Here is a 17641-nt window from a genome sequence, read left to right as displayed (position 1 = left end):
TAGGTGGCATGGATCATTCAGTTGCTTGCCTGTTGCCTTCCACAAGAGAGCAGTCACTTCAGAGCAGCTGGTGCGCTGTGCATATATATATATATATAGGCCCTGTAAAAGTGCACAGCACATCTCGCATGAGGCACTGCTGGGCAGGCCAGGGGGAAATGTGGACGGCACTGGCCATTACTGCTTTTGCCTCTTGACAAGTACTGTTGCTGAAGGATTGTAGCACAATTGCCTGATCGAAGTCTATCTACAGTGTTTCTCAAACTTTTTCAGACCAAGGACCACTTAACCAATAAAAAAAAAACTCGGGGACCACCTAACTCCCAAAACATCCCCAAAACAATAGGCCTACTACTTCAACTGTAAATGACAAATTACAGGCTAATTAAATGACAAATAGCATTAAGGCTGTACAATTAATCAAATGTCTGGCTTCCCACGATTAAAAAATATATACAATTTATTTTAGTCCATACCTTTTTTTTTTTACATTTATTTCTCCTTTTCAGTTCAAATATATTCAAAGTTCAAACAAAGTTTTTTCAAGTTCAATAAATGCACAATGTTGCCAAAGTCAAATAGGCTATCTGTTGCCGATTCGATATATATTGCGATTCTTAAGTATTGCCATTCTACGATTATTGCGATTCGATATTACGATTTATTGCGATTTTTGTTTCTTGTTTTCTTTTCCTTTTTCAGTTTGTTTGCTTTTTTACACTAGAACATGGGAAAAGTTGAATCATACACTTCTAGAGACTGTATATTATATCATGAGTAGGGCTGGGTGATATAGTTAAAAAGTATATTGATATAACATATTTCATATCAGTCTATATCGATAATTATTGATAATTTTAATTACCCTTAACACGTTGAGTGCCATGGACGAGATATCTCGGCTTACATGATCCAACCGTTAAGTGCCAAGGACGAGATATCTCGGCTTACATAAACATTTATTTTTTTTGACGGTGGGACATCGATCAACCCCTTTTACGTCTCCTATAGCAGAATTGGAGGAAGAGAATGTGTATAATCTATTTTACCGACCAGCTAGGTGGCGACGGTGCCCTCCCGACAGAGAGAAAGTCAACCAAAAGCAGCCGCCTCAGGCGGGTGCTTCCTCCATTCACAAGGAAATGGCTTGCCGATTTTACAGTCATCAGTCACCAGACTCGCCGCTCTCGGGCCGCGCCAGCAGCAGCACACGGGGGATTGCAAATTTGCATAATATATTATGGGTAAAACACACTTTGAAACGCCCGCAGAAAGGCCAGAATCGCACGCATTCCGAAAACCCAGAAACGAACGAGCCTCATTCTCATACACTCGCTGCCAGGGAGGGAGGCTGCTCAAACTCGCTGCCAGGGAGCGAGGCTGCAGCGAGCTTGTGACAAACGCAGGCTGAAAGCCACTAGACACGCCCACGGAGGGAGGAGTTCAAGGAGAGGGCGTTCGGAACTATATTGTTTGGATGTCTGATCTCTCACTGATGCCAAAAATAAATCGTTAAAGTGACTGTTCTGCCTGTTTGATTGAATTTCACAAAACTGCGATTATCTCAGCTTCCACTCTCAGACAGCTGAAACCATGCTGTACTCAACGGCTAATATCTACATAACTACTAACTCTACAAACTAACTCTTTTAGACAGAGAAAGCACACATTCTATTAGTACTTTTGTGAACTTTGTGTTCACAAACTCCAAGCAGAAAATAATCCTCGGCTCTTTTAAAATGAGCCAGAATCCTCAAAAAACGGCCTGGCAGAAGCTACCTACAGCATTGAAAAAAGGGCTGGCAGTCAATGTGTTAATAAACAAGGCCAGGTCGAAACCTGGCATAGGGCCGGTGCATGGTAAAATTTCCATTTCTGCACTGCATGGCGATGTCCTGTACCACCAACTATTTATACACAGACAAAACACAGCAATGAGATCCTTTAGATTTATTTCTAAATTCCGTTTTATTTTTTCCCCAATTATTATTTTTGCTTTTTCTTTCTGTCAGACAGCCTCTTCCACACTCAAACTGAAAAGCAAGCTGTGACATGATGTAAGGGTCCCACGCACCGCAATCCAAAACAGAATTATTTATCTGGACCTATTTTCCCAATTATGAAACCATTTAGGTTCTACAATAACTACGGTTACTTTAGATTTTAATAATTAGGCCTAATTCTTTTTTAATCTATTTCTGACAAATTGTACATTCCATGTTTTACAGTGAGTTAGTACACCTTTAGAAAACATACATTATGTACGCACAAGTACGCACCTTCAGTCTATGCAAACTGTACACAGTGCACACAGTTTCCAATCACACAACATGCATCCATAGCTTACACACATGAAAACAACGATGTTTTGCGTTCTACATTAATTAAATGAAGACATTACCGTTTGGCAGCTTGCTTTGTTTGTATGATAGATAGGTATTGGCCAAGTATATAAACATTTAAGAGCGAAGACTTTCAGGAAGTGACACAGAGCTCTCTCTCTCTCTCTCTGGACTAGAGAGAGAGAGAGAGAGAGAGAGAGAGAGAGAGAGAGAGCGAACACAGCACACGGTGGGAGGGAGACAGAAGCGCTGTGCACTCGAAGTGGCAGAGCAGAGATTAGTCTCGTCGGCGGTGTGTAGAAACCTCTCCTCTGCCTGCTGCGGCGCTGTGTGTGTGTGTGTGTGTGTGTGCGCGCGTGCAGACAGATAGACAGATGACCGTCAGTACGCTATGCGCGCAGCAACACAGCTGATGTAGATGCAGCCAATTGTGCTCTGGAACTTTTTGCCATTTTTCGCCATAAATGTTCGTAAAGTGGCACTTATTGAAACCTACTACCCTGCTTGTAGGCATCAAAAGTCATCAGAAATTAATTTAGTGATGAAATAAAACTTTAAATTGTAAAAAACTTTCCGGAGCTTATGGCGTCTTCTCTGCTTCTGTGCCTCTGCTTATGCCGAAATGCATGCTGGGAGTGTGGAAAGACATTTAGAACCTGAATCGGTGCTCAAATATGCAAATCGGCGACAGAGTCGAATGTAGGGGTCCTGGCTGTGCATGCACAACCGGCCCCAAAAACATGAGAAGAAAAAGCCACTTTATTTTGAACCACCTTATTTTCAAGGCACACATAGGTCTAATTTGTCACACACACACATACATGCTCTGAGTGCAACTGCAAGCAGTAATTTACAGACATGGTGTCGTTTTACTTTGTTGACAGCCTAGCGTTGCCAGCCTTCTAAAAAAACGTTTGGTAACGTGTATTTCAGGGTTGTAGGGTTAACGTTAGGTGAATCAGAGGTGTGGAAAAGCCTGGGTTTTGCTTTGACTTGCTTAACTACAAATATGTCATAGGCTTATGTAGGGCTGGAGGGCGACCGCGCTGGGGGCCGCGCCCCGTTTGTTGGGCGAGAAAAAGCCTTGCCTCGCTGGAAATGCAGTACATTTCTCCAGTACAGTTTTATATACGCATCAAGACTCCGCCCAAGCAGAAGACATAAAGTCATATAAGCTGTGTGCTCAATAGAGGGTATGCATGTGATGTCACAGAGGCAGAAGTCACTGTGGGGTCACGCCCACTGAGTCACAGCAAGACTGAGCTTGAATGCAGTAATCAGCCTAGATAAGTGACACCTGCTGCTCAGGGAGGAACTTGACACTCATTTTGACACTCGTTCCTGATTGAGAGGGCGTGTTCCAGTGGGCGTGCATACCCTCTATAGATGACACAATGAGTTATTCATGTCCCAAAGTACAAGTAAAACCTTTCCAACACTTCAACTTTGTCTCTGCTCACAGAAGCAAATTGAACTGCGGATGCCATTCCGTAAAGTAACGTTGCAGACGTCCGTATTTGTGAAATTGGTGTCTTAACATTAACGTTAATTTCCCGGGCTCTTATTAATAGAACACATGTTAACACGTTACGTTAACACAAATTGAAACTCACCCACATCGAATTCTTTGTAACGCCGGGTGAGATCAAACGAGAGGCGTCAGCGGAGGACCAAAATGTGAGACTCATTAGCCAGGAATGGGTCTCGCGCTACTTTTGCATCCTAAAATAAAGCTGATAATGTACAATTTGATTCAAGGGGGGGGAAACCCTTTCAGAGCACAACACGAACTGTCTATTTTGCTGCAACTCAACAGTGCTGCTTAATCCAGGAGATGTCGGGACTCTCAGCTCTGGATCAAACCATCGCGTCACTAGCAATGCCACCATTGTCAAGGGATATGATTAGCTGTGTGAGTGGGGGCGGGTCATGGGGCGGGTGCACTCTGAGTTTTTCTGTTAAATGATTGGCTGTTTCCGTGTCACTTGTACTAACAAGGTACATGATTGGCTGTATGAGCCATGGAGCAGAGGGAAGCGCTCTATAATGTACTGGATGAAAGTGGTAACATTTCATACATAAACAAACAGAAAAAAATGACGCGATTATCGATTCTGGAATAAAAGATCGATTCAAAAAATCGTGACATTAAAAATCGCGATACTTAAGTGAATCGATTTTCCCCCACCCCTCATGACTAGAAGACTAGACTACAAAGACTAGAGCCACAATCGATCAAGAGTCTTTTAGATAGTAGTATGACTAGAAGACTAGACTACAAAGACTAGAGCCACAATCGATCAAGAGTCTGGTAGATAGTAGTATGACTAGAAGACTAGACTACAAAGACTAGAGCCACAATCGATCAAGAGTCTGGTAGATAGTAGTATGACTAGAAGACTAGACTAGAAAGACTAGAGCCACAATCGATCAAGAGTCTGGTAGATAGTGGTATGACTAGAAGACTAGACTACAAAGACTAGAGCCACAGTCGATCAAGAGTATTTTAGATAGTGGTATGACTAGAAGACTAGACTACAAAGACTAGAGCCACAGTCGATCAAGAGTATTTTAGATAGTAGTATGACTCGGAGACTAGACTACAAAGACTAGAGCCACAATCGATCAAGAGTCTGGTAGGCAGTAGTATGACTAGAAGACTAGACTACAAAGACTAGAGCCACAGTCGATCAAGAGTCTGGTAGATAGTAGTATGACTAGAAGACTAGACTACAAAGACTAGAGCCACAGTCGATCAAGAGTCTGTTAGATAGTAGTATGACTAGAAGACTAGACTACAAAGACTAGAGCCACAGTCGATCAAGAGTCTTGTAGATAGTAGTATGACTAGAAGACTAGACTACAAAGACTAGAGCCACAGTCGATCAAGAGTCTGTTAGATAGTAGTATGACTAGAAGACTAGACTACAAAGACTAGAGCCACAGTCGATCTAGAGTCTTTTAGATAGTAGTATGACTAGAAGACTAGACTACAAAGACTAGAGCCACAGTCGATCAAGAGTCTGTTAGATAGTAGTATGGGGGAATGTTCATGGCATGTAGTGTCTGGAAGGAATGTTTGTATGGGTGTGTTTAAGCTGTGTGTTTGCCAGTGTTCCCCAGGCTGTTGTGTATATGTATGGGTGTGTTTAAGCTGTGTGTTTGCCAGTGTTCCCCAGGCTGTTGTGTATATGTATGGGTGTGTTTTAAGCTGTGTGTTTGCCAGTGTTCCCCAGGCTGTTGTGTATATGTATGGGTGTGTTTAAGCTGTGTGTTTGCCAGTGTTCCCCAGGCTGTTGTGTATATGTATGGGTGTGTTTTAAGCTGTGTGTTTGCTGGTGTTCCCCAGGCGGTTGTGTATATGTATGGGTGTGTTTAAGCTGTGTGTTTGCCAGTGTTCCCCAGGCTGTTGTGTATATGTATGGATGTGTTTAAGCTGTGTGTTTGCCAGTGTGCCCCAGGCTGTTGTGTATATGTATGGGTGTGTTTTAAGCTGTGTGTTTGCCAGTGTGCCCCAGGCTGTTGTGTATATGTATGGATGTGTTTAAGCTGTGTGTTTGCCAGTGTGCCCCAGGCTGTTGTGTATATGTATGGATGTGTTTAAGCTGTGTGTTTGCCAGTGTGCCCCAGGCTGTTGTGTATATGTATGGGTGTGTTTTAAGCTGTGTGTTTGCCAGTGTGCCCCAGGCTGTTGTGTATATGTATGGATGTGTTTAAGCTGTGTGTTTGCCAGTGTGCCCCAGGCTGTTGTGTATATGTATGGATGTGTTTAAGCTGTGTGTTTGCCAGTGTGCCCCAGGCTGTTGTGTATATGTATGGGTGTGTTTAAGCTGTGTGTTTGCCAGTGTGCCCCAGGCGGTTGTGTATATGTATGGGTGTGTTTTAAGCTGTGTGTTTGCCAGTGTGCCCCAGGCTGTTGTGTATATGTATGGGTGTGTTTTAAGCTGTGTGTTTGCCAGTGTTCCCCAGGCTGTTGTGTATATGTATGGGTGTGTTTTAAGCTGTGTGTTTGCCAGTGTGCCCCAGGCTGTTGTGTATATGTATGGGTGTGTTTTAAGCTGTGTGTTTGCCAGTGTGCCCCAGGCGGTTGTGTATATGTATGGGTGTGTTTTAAGCTGTGTGTTTGCTGGTGTGCCCCAGGCTGTTGTGTATATGTATGGGTGTGTTTTAAGCTGTGTGTTTGCCAGTGTGCCCCAGGCGGTTGTGTATATGTATGGGTGTGTTTTAAGCTGTGTGTTTGCTGGTGTGCCCCAGGCTGTTGTGTATATGTATGGGTGTGTTTTAAGCTGTGTGTTTGCCAGTGTGCCCCAGGCGGTTGTGTATATGTATGGGTGTGTTTTAAGCTGTGTGTTTGCTGGTGTGCCCCAGGCTGTTGTGTATATGTATGGGTGTGTTTAAGCTGTGTGTTTGCCAGTGTGCCCCAGGCTGTTGTGTATATGTATGGGTGTGTTTTAAGCTGTGTGTTTGCCAGTGTTCCCCAGGCTGTTGTGTATATGTATGGGTGTGTTTTAAGCTGTGTGTTTGCCAGTGTTTCCCAGGCGGTTGTGTATATGTATGGGTGTGTTTTAAGCTGTGTGTTTGCCAGTGTGCCCCAGGCTGTTGTGTATATGTATGGGTGTGTTTTAAGCTGTGTGTTTGCCAGTGTGCCCCAGGCTGTTGTGTATATGTATGGGTGTGTTTTAAGCTGTGTGTTTGCCAGTGTTCCCCAGGCTGTTGTGTATATGTATGGGTGTGTTTTAAGCTGTGTGTTTGCCAGTGTGCCCCAGGCTGTTGTGTATATGTATGGGTGTGTTTTAAGCTGTGTGTTTGCCAGTGTTCCCCAGGCTGTTGTGTATATGTATGGGTGTGTTTTAAGCTGTGTGTTTGCCAGTGTGCCCCAGGCTGTTGTGTATATGTATGGGTGTGTTTTAAGCTGTGTGTTTGCCAGTGTGCCCCAGGCGGTTGTGTATATGTATGGGTGTGTTTTAAGCTGTGTGTTTGCTGGTGTGCCCCAGGCTGTTGTGTATATGTATGGGTGTGTTTTAAGCTGTGTGTTTGCCAGTGTGCCCCAGGCGGTTGTGTATATGTATGGGTGTGTTTTAAGCTGTGTGTTTGCTGGTGTGCCCCAGGCTGTTGTGTATATGTATGGGTGTGTTTTAAGCTGTGTGTTTGCCAGTGTGCCCCAGGCTGTTGTGTATATGTATGGGTGTGTTTTAAGCTGTGTGTTTGCCAGTGTGCCCCAGGCTGTTGTGTATATGTATGGGTGTGTTTTAAGCTGTGTGTTTGCCAGTGTGCCCCAGGCGGTTGTGTATATGTATGGGTGTGTTTTAAGCTGTGTGTTTGCCAGTGTTCCCCAGGCTGTTGTGTATATGTATGGGTGTGTTTTAAGCTGTGTGTTTGCCAGTGTGCCCCAGGCTGTTGTGTATATGTATGGGTGTGTTTTAAGCTGTGTGTTTGCCAGTGTGCCCCAGGCTGTTGTGTATATGTATGGGTGTGTTTTAAGCTGTGTGTTTGCCAGTGTGCCCCAGGCTGTTGTGTATATGTATGGGTGTGTTTTAAGCTGTGTGTTTGCTGGTGTGCCCCAGGCTGTTGTGTATATGTATGGGTGTGTTTTAAGCTGTGTGTTTGCCAGTGTGCCCCAGGCTGTTGTGTATATGTATGGGTGTGTTTAAGCTGTGTGTTTGCCAGTGTGCCCCAGGCTGTTGTGTATATGTATGGGTGTGTTTTAAGCTGTGTGTTTGCCAGTGTTCCCCAGGCTGTTGTGTATATGTATGGGTGTGTTTTAAGCTGTGTGTTTGCCAGTGTTCCCCAGGCTGTTGTGTATATGTATGGGTGTGTTTTAAGCTGTGTGTTTGCCAGTGTTCCCCAGGCTGTTGTGTATATGTATGGGTGTGTTTTAAGCTGTGTGTTTGCCAGTGTGCCCCAGGCTGTTGTGTATATGTATGGGTGTGTTTAAGCTGTGTGTTTGCCAGTGTTCCCCAGGCTGTTGTGTATATGTATGGGTGTGTTTTAAGCTGTGTGTTTGCCAGTGTTCCCCAGGCTGTTGTGTATATGTATGGGTGTGTTTTAAGCTGTGTGTTTGCCAGTGTTCCCCAGGCTGTTGTGTATATGTATGGGTGTGTTTTAAGCTGTGTGTTTGCCAGTGTGCCCCAGGCTGTTGTGTATATGTATGGGTGTGTTTAAGCTGTGTGTTTGCCAGTGTTCCCCAGGCTGTTGTGTATATGTATGGGTGTGTTTTAAGCTGTGTGTTTGCCAGTGTTCCCCAGGCTGTTGTGTATATGTATGGGTGTGTTTTAAGCTGTGTGTTTGCTGGTGTGCCCCAGGCTGTTGTGTATATGTATGGGTGTGTTTTAAGCTGTGTGTTTGCTGGTGTTCCCCAGGCTGTTGTGTATATGTATGGGTGTGTTTAAGCTGTGTGTTTGCCAGTGTTCCCCAGGCTGTTGTGTATATGTATGGGTGTGTTTTAAGCTGTGTGTTTGCCAGTGTTCCCCAGGCTGTTGTGTATATGTATGGGTGTGTTTTAAGCTGTGTGTTTGCCAGTGTGCCCCAGGCTGTTGTGTATATGTATGGGTGTGTTTTAAGCTGTGTGTTTGCCAGTGTTCCCCAGGCTGTTGTGTATATGTATGGGTGTGTTTTAAGCTGTGTGTTTGCTGGTGTGCCCCAGGCTGTTGTGTATATGTATGGGTGTGTTTTAAGCTGTGTGTTTGCCAGTGTGCCCCAGGCTGTTGTGTATATGTATGGGTGTGTTTTAAGCTGTGTGTTTGCCAGTGTGCCCCAGGCTGTTGTGTATATGTATGGGTGTGTTTTAAGCTGTGTGTTTGCCAGTGTTCCCCAGGCTGTTGTGTATATGTATGGGTGTGTTTTAAGCTGTGTGTTTGCCAGTGTGCCCCAGGCTGTTGTGTATATGTATGGGTGTGTTTTAAGCTGTGTGTTTGCCAGTGTTCCCCAGGCTGTTGTGTATATGTATGGGTGTGTTTTAAGCTGTGTGTTTGCCAGTGTGCCCCAGGTGGTTGTGTATATGTATGGGTGTGTTTTAAGCTGTGTGTTTGCCAGTGTTCCCCAGGCTGTTGTGTATATGTATGGGTGTGTTTTAAGCTGTGTGTTTGCCAGTGTTCCCCAGGCTGTTGTGTATATGTATGGGTGTGTTTTAAGCTGTGTGTTTGCCAGTGTGCCCCAGGCGGTTGTGTATATGTATGGGTGTGTTTTAAGCTGTGTGTTTGCTGGTGTGCCCCAGGCTGTTGTGTATATGTATGGGTGTGTTTTAAGCTGTGTGTTTGCCAGTGTGCCCCAGGCTGTTGTGTATATGTATGGGTGTGTTTTAAGCTGTGTGTTTGCCAGTGTGCCCCAGGCTGTTGTGTATATGTATGGGTGTGTTTTAAGCTGTGTGTTTGCCAGTGTGCCCCAGGCTGTTGTGTATATGTATGGGTGTGTTTAAGCTGTGTGTTTGCCAGTGTGCCCCAGGCTGTTGTGTATATGTATGGGTGTGTTTAAGCTGTGTGTTTGCCAGTGTGCCCCAGGCGGTTGTGTATATGTATGGGTGTGTTTAAGCTGTGTGTTTGCCAGTGTGCCCCAGGCTGTTGTGTATATGTATGGGTGTGTTTTAAGCTGTGTGTTTGCCAGTGTTCCCCAGGCTGTTGTGTATATGTATGGGTGTGTTTAAGCTGTGTGTTTGCTGGTGTGCCCCAGGCTGTTGTGTATATGTATGGGTGTGTTTTAAGCTGTGTGTTTGCCAGTGTGCCCCAGGCTGTTGTGTATATGTATGGGTGTGTTTTAAGCTGTGTGTTTGCTGGTGTGCCCCAGGCTGTTGTGTATATGTATGGGTGTGTTTTAAGCTGTGTGTTTGCCAGTGTGCCCCAGGCTGTTGTGTATATGCATGGGTGTGTTTAAGCTGTGTGTTTGCCAGTGTGCCCCAGGCTGTTGTGTATATGTATGGGTGTGTTTTAAGCTGTGTGTTTGCCAGTGTTCCCCAGGCTGTTGTGTATATGTATGGGTGTGTTTTAAGCTGTGTGTTTGCCAGTGTTCCCCAGGCTGTTGTGTATATGTATGGGTGTGTTTTAAGCTGTGTGTTTGCCAGTGTTCCCCAGGCTGTTGTGTATATGTATGGGTGTGTTTTAAGCTGTGTGTTTGCCAGTGTTCCCCAGGCTGTTGTGTATATGTATGGGTGTGTTTTAAGCTGTGTGTTTGCCAGTGTGCCCCAGGCTGTTGTGTATATGTATGGGTGTGTTTAAGCTGTGTGTTTGCCAGTGTTCCCCAGGCTGTTGTGTATATGTATGGGTGTGTTTTAAGCTGTGTGTTTGCCAGTGTTCCCCAGGCTGTTGTGTATATGTATGGGTGTGTTTTAAGCTGTGTGTTTGCCAGTGTTCCCCAGGCTGTTGTGTATATGTATGGGTGTGTTTTAAGCTGTGTGTTTGCCAGTGTGCCCCAGGCTGTTGTGTATATGTATGGGTGTGTTTAAGCTGTGTGTTTGCCAGTGTTCCCCAGGCTGTTGTGTATATGTATGGGTGTGTTTTAAGCTGTGTGTTTGCCAGTGTTCCCCAGGCTGTTGTGTATATGTATGGATGTGTTTTAAGCTGTGTGTTTGCCAGTGTGCCCCAGGCTGTTGTGTATATGTATGGGTGTGTTTAAGCTGTGTGTTTGCCAGTGTTCCCCAGGCTGTTGTGTATATGTATGGGTGTGTTTTAAGCTGTGTGTTTGCTGGTGTGCCCCAGGCTGTTGTGTATATGTATGGGTGTGTTTTAAGCTGTGTGTTTGCTGGTGTTCCCCAGGCTGTTGTGTATATGTATGGGTGTGTTTAAGCTGTGTGTTTGCCAGTGTTCCCCAGGCTGTTGTGTATATGTATGGGTGTGTTTTAAGCTGTGTGTTTGCCAGTGTTCCCCAGGCTGTTGTGTATATGTATGGGTGTGTTTTAAGCTGTGTGTTTGCCAGTGTTCCCCAGGCGGTTGTGTATATGTATGGGTGTGTTTTAAGCTGTGTGTTTGCCAGTGTGCCCCAGGCGGTTGTGTATATGTATGGGTGTGTTTTAAGCTGTGTGTTTGCTGGTGTTCCCCAGGCTGTTGTGTATATGTATGGGTGTGTTTTAAGCTGTGTGTTTGCTGGTGTTCCCCAGGCTGTTGTGTATATGTACGGGTGTGTTTTAAGCTGTGTGTTTGCCGGTGTGCCCCAGGCTGTTGTGTATATGTATGGGTGTGTTTTAAGCTGTGTGTTTGCCAGTGTGCCCCAGGCGGTTGTGTATATGTATGGGTGTGTTTTAAGCTGTGTGTTTGCTGGTGTGCCCCAGGCTGTTGTGTATATGTATGGGTGTGTTTAAGCTGTGTGTTTGCTGGTGTGCCCCAGGCTGTTGTGTATATGTATGGGTGTGTTTTAAGCTGTGTGTTTGCTGGTGTGCCCCAGGCGGTTGTGTATATGTATGGGTGTGTTTTAAGCTGTGTGTTTGCCAGTGTGCCCCAGGCGGTTGTGTATATGTATGGGTGTGTTTTAAGCTGTGTGTTTGCTGGTGTGCCCCAGGCTGTTGTGTATATGTATGGGTGTGTTTTAAGCTGTGTGTTTGCCAGTGTGCCCCAGGCGGTTGTGTATATGTATGGGTGTGTTTTAAGCTGTGTGTTTGCTGGTGTGCCCCAGGCTGTTGTGTATATGTATGGGTGTGTTTTAAGCTGTGTGTTTGCTGGTGTGCCCCAGGCTGTTGTGTATATGTATGGGTGTGTTTTAAGCTGTGTGTTTGCTGGTGTGCCCCAGGCTGTTGTGTATATGTATGGGTGTGTTTTAAGCTGTGTGTTTGCCGGTGTGCCGCAGGCTGTTGTGTATATGTATGGGTGTGTTTTAAGCTGTGTGTTTGCCAGTGTGCCCCAGGCTGTTGTGTATATGTATGGGTGTGTTTTAAGCTGTGTGTTTGCCAGTGTGCCCCAGGCTGTTGTGTATATGTATGGGTGTGTTTTAAGCTGTGTGTTTGCCAGTGTTCCCCAGGCGGTTGTGTATATGTATGGGTGTTTTTAAGCTGTGTGTTTGCCAGTGTGCCCCAGGCTGTTGTGTATATGTATGGGTGTGTTTTAAGCTGTGTGTTTGCCAGTGTGCCCCAGGCTGTTGTGTATATGTATGGGTGTGTTTTAAGCTGTGTGTTTGCCAGTGTGCCCCAGGCTGTTGTGTATATGTATGGGTGTGTTTTAAGCTGTGTGTTTGCCAGTGTGCCCCAGGCGGTTGTGTATATGTATGGGTGTGTTTAAGCTGTGTGTTTGCCAGTGTTCCCCAGGCGGTTGTGTATATGTATGGGTGTGTTTAAGCTGTGTGTTTGCCAGTGTGCCCCAGGCGGTTGTGTATATGTATGGGTGTGTTTAAGCTGTGTGTTTGCCAGTGTGCCCCAGGCTGTTGTGTATATGTATGGGTGTGTTTAAGCTGTGTGTTTGCCAGTGTGCCCCAGGCTGTTGTGTATATGTATGGGTGTGTTTAAGCTGTGTGTTTGCTGGTGTGCCCCAGGCTGTTGTGTATATGTATGGGTGTGTTTTAAGCTGTGTGTTTGCCAGTGTGCCCCAGGCTGTTGTGTATATGTATGGGTGTGTTTTAAGCTGTGTGTTTGCTGGTGTGCCCCAGGCGGTTGTGTATATGTATGGGTGTGTTTAAGCTGTGTGTTTGCCAGTGTGCCCCAGGCGGTTGTGTATATGTATGGGTGTGTTTTAAGCTGTGTGTTTGCCAGTGTGCCCCAGGCTGTTGTGTATATGTATGGATGTGTTTAAGCTGTGTGTTTGCCAGTGTGCCCCAGGCTGTTGTGTATATGTATGGATGTGTTTTAAGCTGTGTGTTTGCCAGTGTGCCCCAGGCTGTTGTGTATATGTATGGGTGTGTTTAAGCTGTGTGTTTGCCAGTGTGCCCCAGGCTGTTGTGTATATGTATGGATGTGTTTTAAGCTGTGTGTTTGCCAGTGTGCCCCAGGAGGTTGTGTATATGTACGGGTGTGTTTAAGCTGTGTGTTTGCCGGTGTTCCCCAGGCAGTGGCTGCTCTGCGGCGGGGCGACCTGTCCCAGACCTTCCCCCTGTGGCAGATGCGTCTGGTGGTGGACCTGTGGGACAGCCGGGTGATGCGGGCTGGGGGTCCGGCCGGACACCAGGGGGCGCTGCTCACCTCAGAGTTCCTCCCCGTCATGAAGAACATGGTGGACACGGCGCTGGACAGCTGGCTCACAGGTGATTTGATTTTGTATTTTATTTTGTATTTTTTGATACCTGGTACTCTGGCTCTTCATACAGTGATAATGTCTAAACTTTCCCTCCCGTTTCTCGGCTGACCTGTTAAGTACATACCTCTCACCTGTAGTGCTATTCATCTAGATCGTTTTGGTGCGAATTGCCGAGTTTTGGCGACATCGGTCGTAGAGATGTCTGCCTTCTCTCAATACAATGGAACTGGATGGCTCTCAGTTTGTGATGCTCAAAGCACCAAAGAAGGCCAGCGGTATCATCACTGCATGTCAAATCCACCTCATTAGCAGATTGGGTTCACCCGAGTGAAAAAACAAGTGGAAAGAAAAACATTTCCACGCTAAAATGTTGTCTTTTGTTGAGACGTGAACATGTCGCTGTCAAAAGGCAAAAGAAAGGTTGACGACGAGCACAGACAGTTTCAGGAGAAGTGGGAGAGATTATTTTTTTGTCGAATTCAAAGGGAATGCCGCCTGCCTCATTTGCAAAGAGAAAATCGCCGTACTAAAAGAATATAACCTGAAGCGAATAAGAATAAGAGAATAAGCAGGGATGCAACCTAATCACCTTTAGGTAACAGTGAGTCATCTTTTTCATCCCAAAATAGGGCACTTAAGTGAATGATTTTTGTGCCTGCCCTGGTATCTGTCACCTTTTTAACTATCCATGACTTTGCGAACGATATTCCTCTTTATATTGACGTTTGGACATTGTGCTACAGATGGCGATGCTGGCAGGTGAACAAGTTTATCCTCACTGATTGACACTAACTGCACACATCACTCACTCACCTCGGTCAGGGTGCAGGGATTTCTTCAAGGCACGGGCCGCGGAGGGGGAGGAGTCAACAGGCTTGGGCCATGGAGGGGGAGGAGTAAACAGGCTTGTGCTGCGGAGGGGGAGGAGTAAACAGGCTTGGGCCGCGGAGGGGGAGGAGTCAACAGGCTTGGGCCATGGAGGGGGAGGAGTAAACAGGCTTGTGCCGCGGAGGGGGAGGAGTAAACAGGCTTGGGCCGCGGAGGGGGAGGAGTCAACAGGCTTGGGCCATGGAGGGGGAGGAGTAAACAGGCTTGTGCCGCGGAGGGGGAGGAGTAAACAGGCTTGGGCCACGGAGGGGGAGGAGTAAACAGGCTTGTGCCGCGGAGGGGGAGGAGTAAACAGGCTTGGGCCATGGAGGGGGAGGAGTAAACAGGCTTGTGCCGCGGAGGGGGAGGAGTAAACAGGCTTGTGCCGCGGAGGGGGAGGAGTAAACAGGCTTGGGCGGTGGAGGGGGAGGAGTAAACAGGCTTGGGCCACAGAGGGGCAAGAGTAAACATGCTTGGGCCACGGAGGGGGAGGAGTAAACATGCTTGGGCTGCGGAGGGGGAGGAGTAAACAGGCTTGGGCCACGGAGGGGGAGGAGTAAACAGGCTTGGGCCACGGAGGGGGAGGAGTAAACATATTCCTTGCTTTCATAATATTACTGTATTATGCATGCTTACATATTGTTGTCATGGTCTTTGTCTATAGTGTTGTGATTACTAATTTATTTGTATTAAAAGCTTTTTTATTGTTATTAATTTTATTTTATCTATTTATTTATTTACCCTACCCCCCTTCCCCCCCTGGCAGTTGCATATACTATATTGAATGTGTCACGCAGTACCTGTCTGGTACATTTCCCCATATCGGGTATTCTTTCGCTAGTGAAAGCGATTCTTGGCAGGCGGGTTGGGTTGTTTTAGTGGCTCTTCACCAGGCGTGCCCCCGCCGAGCGACAGACCAAATCTGCATTTCTTTGAAGATGGTGGGAGTTGACGCGGTTGGCTGAATATGTCTCACCCTGGACGTGTCTCAACTCGTTAACACACTGTCATTTAGTTTAACAGTACACACTCAAACACACATTCCATCAGTGGCTCACACACTTAGACACACACACACACACACACACACACACACTTAAGCATGGGAAACAGGTGGTAGTTAAACCAGATAGTGATTACGTAAACGCTTAACTGGAACATTCATGAATTCACTGGCAGACTGATCAGAGGGGCCATGCCTACTTAAATAAGACAATACGTTTCTGCTCTGCTATGTTTCAGATCTAACCTCTTTCATGTCCGTGCGCTCTGCACTCAGCTGTGTTGCATTTGTCAGGAGAACACAGTTACCCTTGGTCAAAAGAGGTGTCTGCAATATTTTCATTTTGTGATTTACATATGATTTGTATGAATAATCTGCAGTGTAATGTAAGTATAGTCAAACAAAAACCGTTTCAGATCCAAAAGGAACAATGGATGGCAGGTATAGGGCCCGGGCCCAGTTGCACTAAGCACCTTAGGTTAAGATTTCCCTTAGAGTCAGAGTTAAGGTGTCCATAAAATAGAATTGGCTGGACAAAACACCCTTAAATATTGTGCTTATGTTTTCCTTAAAATGTTTAACCTTATGGAGAAGATTTAAGGGTGTTATGTGCAGCCGATTCTATTTGATGGTCACCTTAACCTCTGACTCTAAGGGACATCTTAACCTAAGGTGCTTTGGGCAACTGGGCCCTGAACTTTTGTGAACCACAGATTGTAATCATGTAACACGGACATACCCAACGCTCGTCTTATGTTTGTTTATTGTTTGTTTTGTATGTGACTAAATGTGCAAAAATCTAAAATTTAAGTAAAAAAAAAATGGTAAGAAAGAAATGTTTTATTATCTTAGTTAAAATTGGCTAAGTGGGGGGGCGGCGGTGTGTGTCACGATTGTGATGTCATCAGTGATGTCACTTGAGCAATTGTGATGTCATCAGTGATGTCTGTTGAGCAGTGGTGATGTCATCAGTGATGCCACTCGAACAATTGTTGTGTTGTCATCAGTGATGTCACCCGAGCAACTGTGATGTCATCAGTGTCTTCCTAATTGGGCTCTGTGGTGGTGGTGTCTATCTGTAGTGGATGGATGAATCCAGAAGGCCATAAAGGATCAACATAAAGGATGCCAACTGCCATAAAACACCATAGAAGAAGAAGATGTCTGTCTGTGGCGCTGTCGGTCTCCAGAGTCTCCACCCTAGGAATCCAGCACGAGATTCCTAGGAATATAAAATATTTTAATCACCATCATTCCTCACAATTATTATTAGCCTTGATGATTTGAGGAACACAATTGTTTGATTGAACTGTTTCTCTAACACCATCCTATCTGCTTTAAACATAATTGGTCTTTCATTATCTGTGCTCTCCAGAACCGTTCGTCCGATCGACTTCAAACTTGGGGAGTGCGCTTAGGGTAGGGTGTAGGGCAATTAGGTATAGTGCCACCTACTGACAACACAAAAAGTTGTTTATCTCACGGGCCGTTTGTCCGATCGACTTCAAACTGGGAGAGTGCGCTGCTGGGAACCGCCCAGAACACACACAGACCTTACACACACAACACAATATCGGGGTGGAGTCCCAGCAAATTTATTTTTTAAATCGCAATAATATTGCACCGTGACCTAAGTATCGTCGTGATCATATCGTAGCGTGGGGCCTCTGGAGATTCCCGCCCCTAGTACTTACTGAGGCCTATGCCGTTACCACAGCAACCCATGCAGATAGGTTGGTGATGTCTGCACAAACCTCATCTCATCACTGCAGACAGTTAAAATCCCCCTATTTTTTGTTTGTTTGTGTGAAGCCCTAACACTGTGTCAAATGCTTCTACTCTATGTTGTGTGAAGCAACCGTGTACTCTCTGCCCATGACAAATTCCCCCCCCAGGGACAATAAAGTGGAACCAAGCCAAACCAAATCGGATGTGCCTGCAGTCTAAACGAGGCCAAAACGCCTTGTGGCTTTCAGAAACCTGCAGATGGCCTGTACATCAGGGGTTCTCAACTGGTCGAAACCTCACAACCCATATTTTTCCTTAGTCATTAAGTCACGATCCAATTTTCAGATTTGGACCACTTTGAAAATGGCCTTGCCATGCCAAAATTTGTAAAGAAATGGGTGGTACCAATGGATGCCTTAGGTCTTTTAGTTTCATAGGATACCAGAATCGTCACTCTAGCTACAATTGAGCCCACTAGAGCCTCTGAAAGATAGTATAACTTCTTTTTTTCCATGCACACTCAAAACGGCCCCCTGACCACCTTTTGGGTCACGACC

The 17641-nt window shown here is 45.6% G+C and overlaps 1 protein-coding gene across 1 annotated transcript in view; it reads left to right on the top strand.

The window, feature by feature from the left end:
• anapc1 (anaphase promoting complex subunit 1) overlaps nucleotides 1-17641 on the top strand; it is a gene marked incomplete at its 5' end in the record, with an annotated part of 254294 nt that overhangs the window by 227889 nt on the left and 8764 nt on the right. The window contains one exon of the mRNA XM_083650747.1: nucleotides 13298-13493. Within this exon, the coding sequence (XP_083506873.1) occupies nucleotides 13298-13493 (196 nt within the window). The remainder of the gene's footprint in view (nucleotides 1-13297; nucleotides 13494-17641) is intronic.

Source organism: Poromitra crassiceps (assembly GCF_964638095.1).
Source record: "Poromitra crassiceps genome assembly, chromosome: 14".
Taxonomy (NCBI): Eukaryota; Metazoa; Chordata; class Actinopteri; order Beryciformes; family Melamphaidae; genus Poromitra; species Poromitra crassiceps.
Note: the sequence above shows the minus strand (reverse complement) of the source record. Positions and strands in the feature narration are given on the sequence as shown.